The sequence below is a fragment of the Phyllostomus hastatus genome, unplaced genomic scaffold, assembly GCF_019186645.2.
Source record: "Phyllostomus hastatus isolate PE091 unplaced genomic scaffold, TTU_PhHast_1.1 phas_scaffold_216, whole genome shotgun sequence".
Lineage (NCBI taxonomy): Eukaryota > Metazoa > Chordata > Mammalia > Chiroptera > Phyllostomidae > Phyllostomus > Phyllostomus hastatus.
Genome location: NW_025334018.1, coordinates 5,581,903 through 5,587,902, shown reverse-complemented (window position 1 = coordinate 5,587,902; position 6,000 = coordinate 5,581,903). Strand labels below are relative to the sequence as shown.

At 43.7% G+C, this 6,000-nt stretch overlaps 1 protein-coding gene across 4 annotated transcripts in view; it reads left to right on the top strand.

Moving 5' to 3' along the window:
• Window positions 1-935: 935 nt before the first annotated feature.
• The window catches only part of THEM4 (thioesterase superfamily member 4), a 66,230-nt gene continuing 61,165 nt past the window's right edge, over window positions 936-6,000 (top strand). For 3 of the 4 annotated variants that reach the window (XR_006783139.1, XR_006783138.1, XM_045816381.1), the window contains exon 1: window positions 936-1,255. Coding sequence is in view for 2 of the 4 variants with exons in the window: in XM_045816381.1 (XP_045672337.1) it covers window positions 1,148-1,255 (108 nt within the window). In the remaining 2 variants the exon portion in view is untranslated. The remainder of the gene's footprint in view (window positions 1,256-6,000) is intronic. The other variant, XM_045816382.1, reaches the window with a different exon arrangement.

Below are 6,000 nucleotides of genomic sequence, written 5' to 3'. Positions count from 1 at the left end.
GTTTATCTGGTTCAGCTGACCTCACTCATTACCAGAATCTTCATCTAACAGCTTGGTTGGCATTAGATAGACAGAAGGCAGCTGGAGGTGGCAAAGTCACCAAGCTGCCCAGAAAGCTCAGAAGGCTAAATGGGTATTTATCCCCAATACCTGTCACCTCAGTCTTAATCGGGGTGGAAGTCTCAGAACTATCTATCACAACTGACCATTTAGGTTTAGTAGACAAACACTGGTTAATGATTACAATGCATGGTAAAAGCTTCAGAAGGAGAAGAGAATGTTTTGTGGACCATTTGGGTTTGTGTGTGTGTGAATGGCACTATTTAAGTTATTAGTTTTTTATCAGTACTTTTTAGTGGAAATAACTTCACCAAAAATCTGTCACAGAATTTAAGATTTAAATAAAGTTGGATGAGAAACCTGTCTATTCTTTGCACCAGCACTGAAACTTTCTGTAGTACTAATGTAAAAAGCTTAAGGAAGAGTTTCCCATAACCTTTCTGATGTTACATCTGCTGCAACTTTAGAATCTGATAATCCTATTTAACGTTGGAAATTTGGGCTTTTTTGGTTTCACCTGTCTAAAGGGGAGGAATCATCTATTTACACAGTAAAAAGCTATGGAAAGGGGTCTGATGGTGCAACACTAAATAGGTTAGGACAAAAGCAAAGAGTAACTTCATGTTTGAGCTAGTTATAACGCCGAATTCTGTTATAGTAAAGCCCATGTGTTCGTTGCCTATACATAAAGTTTTCTGTAGTTACATCAATATTGAGTAAATATTTAGAGGAACATCTACTCGGGAACAAGGCAGCGCGGCGGGGTGCGGTGGGGGACCGCTCGACAAGGGCTCGAGACTCCTGCACCTCTCAGCACGCAGGCGCGGAGTCGAGGGGGCGGGGCGGGGCGAGGCCCACCCTCTGGGCACCCTAGCCCCACCAACGCCGGACAGCTGCTGCGGGTCACCGGGTCACCGCGTCCTTGCCGGCCCACAGCCCCTCCCAAACGCGGGACCTTTACGTCAGGCTCCGCCCTCCTCTCAGTGGATGAAGCGGAACTGCGAGCGGGCTGCTGGGTGAGTCGGAGGTAGCCTCTGCCCCGTCAGTTGTCTCCGTTCAGGCCAGATTCTCGCGCACCCTGAGAGCCATGCTGAGGAGCTGCGCGGCGCGCTTGCACGCGCTCGGGGCCCTGCGCGGTCTGCGGGGTGGCGCGCGCCCGCCGGCGAGGAGCCCAGGACCCGCGCGGGTGAGTCGGGTGCGTTCCGTGGGTGGAGCGGCGGGAGTGGGTGTTGTAGAGAGATCTGTCAGGAACCTGCCAGAGGTAGCAGATACGTTAAACTGTTTATCCGTTATCTCAACCAGTTGATCTCAGATTAAAAACTAGCGTCAGCTCCGAAAGGCACCGGTGTTACCAGTCCTGAAATTTAAACCAAGACAGATTAGTAGGAAGGTGACTCCCCTCACGAAACCGTGCAGGGTATTTGGTCTGTAGGTGAAGGACTGCCACTGCTATTAATAAAGTTACTCCAACAAGGTCACAGAAAACACGTAGTACGGTTGGGTCAGAATCCCTGCAGGGTGGCTAATAACCATTAAAAGATGCTGTAAGACAAGAGCACTATCTCTTCCAGGTTTGATCCTAATTTTCTCTGCTTGTCAGATAATCATACCCGCTCTAAGCCAGTTTCCTCGTCTTTAAAGGATGTTATAAGATTTAAAGGAGATACTGTAAGCAAATGTTTAACACAGTGCCTGGCATTAGTAGTAGATAAATACAGCCTTATATCACTGTGTTCTTATTACTATGTTTTGTTTCATTGTTGCATACAATTAATGTTAATTTAGTTTGGAAGAAAGAGGTGAAATTGCAACACTTGTACTATTTACAATGTGCTATAATGAAATATTGAGTTGGCCAAAAAGTCCATTACATTTTTCCATACCATGGCTCTAGTAGTGCATGGTTGTCTTTAACTTCATTCAAAACAATTTCGTTAGATTGTATTGTGACAGCTGTCAAATCAGCGTGCATTTTTTTAAAAACATCCAAATTGGTGAATTTTTGTGCAGACATTTTAATACTGAAAATGGAAGAAGATATGCAACATTTTTGGCATATTATGCTTTATTATTTCAAGAAAAGTAAAAATACAACTCAGATGCAAAAAAAGATTTGTGCTGTGTATGGAGAAGGTGCTGGTTTGTGAAGTTCCTTGGTACTCTTGACATTTTGGCCAAATAATTCTTTGCTGTGGGGTTGTCTTATGCACTGGACGATGTTTAGCAACACCCCTGGCCTCTACCTACTAGAAGTCAATGGTGGCAGATAGCCAACATACTCAAAATATCCAAATCAATGGAGTTATTGGTGAAAATGAAAACTGTATCTTTTATTTAATGGAAAAAACATTACGAACCTCTTGGCCAACCCAATAATTAGGGACCATGTTGGAGGGAATGGCTCTGTATGGAGCAGGAACTGGAAGTTATTGTAGCATTCTTTTAAAGAATAATAAAGTGCAGATTAGAAAAGAAATTGTCCTGTGCTAATTTCACAACAAAGATAAATTCATCTCCTTAATATATGTTTGTGCCTTGTAATCTGTGTTGAGAATATTTAACAGTATTTACAGGCTTCATAGGTCATATTTGTTTATGTTCAATAATTCACTCTTTTAAAATTTGTATTTATTGATTGATATTTAGAGAGGAAGGCAGAGAGAGAGAGAGTGAAACATTGATTTGTTGTTCTTCTTATTGATGCAGTCATTGGTTACTTTTTATATGTTCCCTGACCCTGGATCAAACCCATAGCCTTGGCCTATTGGGATGATGCTCTAATCTACTTGGCCAGGGCATAGTAATTTAATCTTAAAAGGAGACACAATTTTTAAAGTTGTAATTTAATAAGTGCCACATGAAAAATGTGTAACCAAAGATCAAACAAAACTTGTCCTCTACTCAGGAAAATAGAAGTTAATAATTATCCCTAACACTTATCCCTCATATGCAATCCATGCTCTGAATTTCCGAGTACCTTTACTTCAAGTATCTCTTAGTTTTCATCTCCTGAACTGCAACTTTTATTTTTATTTCTCACAATATCTGAGCTCCTAAACTCATTGTACCCCAAGCTAAAATTAATAGTTTCATTCCTACTCTTTGCCTCCTGACACACACAGGAACACTAACAAAACCTCTTTCTTCTCTTTCTGCCCGCTGCAATCTTCAAAGTCACAACTCTAGAATCATCCAAAACTCTTTCTACTTTCTCCTCTCCCACTATCACATCTCTTGGTCCCAATATCTCAAATATTTCTTAAATCTTTTCATTAATCTCTAACTAGTTCAGCTTCTAACCATTATCTCACCTGCACCTTTGCAGCAGTCTTTTTTAAACTTGTTTCCCTACCATTGCTTCTCACCTTGCAATTCATCCATTACACCAGAGGGAGGTTTCTAAAACCTAAGTTTGTTTATAGAACCCAAGTTCATGTGCCCCTTGCCTCAAAACTCAAAATCTCAGAGTTTGGCGTAAGGAAAGTTTATTGATCAAGAAAGCGCCAACTGAGATTGGACACCTAATAGTGCCTCAAACATCTTGTGCATTGAACTAAGTTAAGGGTTTTGTCAACTGATGGTTGTTGGGACCAGTTCAAGGCCAATAGGAATCCCTAATTTGGGTTGCAGTAAGAAAAATTATTCAGTGCAAAACAGTTCAACTGTGATACAGCACAGCTGTGAAGCAGCTCAATTGTGATGGAGCAGGACTATGAGGATTCAGCTGAACCCACCTTGGCCTGGGGAGGGAGGACAGCGCGTGAGGAAGTCCTGATAAGGGCCCTTTGCATATACTCTCTTGACACACTGCATCACAGAAAATCTCCCTGAGATGACAGGAGGCATTCCCAGGGAATATAAACACATGTGCACACACACATACAAGAGGAGGGTAAGGCCAAACATGTGAGTCCATGCTTTTCAGGCCCACATAGCCAAGGGCTTATGTGATCAAACATCCTGTTAGATATCATTCCCTAGTTAGCCAACTACATAGCTGCAGTTCAGAGACTAAAGCCCTTCTGAAAATCAGGTCACAGGGAGAAAGCATCACTCACTTGCAACTTCTTTGTCCCCTAAACCCAGTAGGTGTTGAGATGAGCCTTGAGATGAAGAAATCACCTGAGGTCTATATAACCTACAGTTTCCATCTTTCACAAACTGTGGTTATGCCATCCCTTGTTCCCAATTTGGAGACATTAGGAGTGAAACTCTGATTCTGAGGTAAGAAAGTACAGGAAACAGCTGTGGGCACAGGTTATGATAAAGCAGGAGGGAAAAGTAAGGAGAGCCCGTTTTGCAAGGGCTCTTTACATGAGTAACTTCCTTGCCTCACCTCTTCTCTCTAGCCTAGACACCCACACTAGCAAAATCTCCTACTGCAATTACAGGTCCCTCTCAGCCCACTGGCTTCTAGACTGCTAGAGAAGATAGGCTGAGAAGCCCTCCCCAAGGTTTGCCCCCTACCCCCATCTCTGACAGGTGAGACTGTGAGAGGCAGAGGACAGGCCCAGGATGCCTGGTTTAACAGCTTGACTAACATGCCATAATTCAGACCCAGTTTGCTGAAAGGAAGGTTCTGGGTGATGTGGTTTCCTCCCTGTACCTGTCTCCCTTCCAGCTCACATCTTAGTAGTGCTATATTCTGTTCTTAAACTTCCATGGCTGCCTCTGACTGTGACAAAACACTGGGCTGCTCCACTTTGCTGCCTCCAAAGAAGAACCAGTGCCCTGGTCAGCCCATACCACTGCCGAACAGCAGACTCCCAAAGCCATCAGGGCCTGTGCACAGGCTGAGTGTGGGCTACTCTCCAAGGAGACAACACAGCTTAAAAGCACTTCATCCTGCCTGTGGACGCATGGACATCTCTCAACCTTCTAGAGTTAAACCTAGGTTGAGAGAACAAGCTCTCTCACTTTAGAGAAGGGGGTGGGGGTGCTTAATAGGCTACTGCTCAGAAAAGAAGCTAAGATCTCAGAGGTCTTTCAGACTTGACTGGCCACTGACACAGGGGAACGCATGACTATACCTGCCTAGAGTCAGTGATCTCAAAACCATCTTTGCAGATGAATGAACAGAGAATCGGTAAATTATTTCCTAAGACCACTCTGAATTCTTACTAAAAGCAATTCATTTTCCTGTGTCATTTCCACCTTCTTCCCATACTGTGAATGTAAGAAGGCCAACCTTTTGACCTCTGTTACTCAAAATACATACATGTGGTTGTTCCTACTTGCTTCATTTTGCAAATCCAATAGAGCTGACTCAAACCACATTTTTAAATCATAGACTTTTCTCTCTTTTTCTGGCAACAATCCAGTCAGGTAATCTGATACAGACACCGGCCCACAGTGTCCGTGGTGTCATGGATGAGACATGAGACATTCACACAGACTACTGAGTCCTGTGTGGAGGAAAAGGGACGGCACGGCTACCCTCTCAAGGGAAGGGTGCCTCGGAGCTGCCTGGCCACTCTTAAGAGGAGCGCGCCCCGATCCTTCCTTCACAGGGTTTTTATTGGCTTTTAATTTGCCCAGGAATACAGGTAAAGTTCATTAATCATTGTCAGGCAGTAAGGATCAAACAATAGATAACACAAAGAACTCTGAGGGCCTATTTTGAGTGAGGGTCTGTTAGCTAATGGGCTACAAAACTCTGGGAAGCAAACTCATTTCCTGCCCAGACTTTTATCATTTAATTAAGAGCTTTCTTAGCGAAGCAGGTTTCATAAGAGTTTACGTATTCTTTCTCAGGCCTGATCACCTGGGGAAACCCTCCCTTTCCAGCACAAGGCTGAACCGCCCTCTGTCAATTGTTTTAAGATTAAGTCAGGTAGGGGAAGTAAGGGAGGCAGCCAAGAGATAGGAGACATCTCTCAGGCAGAATGAGGACTCAGGCTTTGTCAAAGCCGAGGGGTGAGGGCCCATCACCCCCTTTCT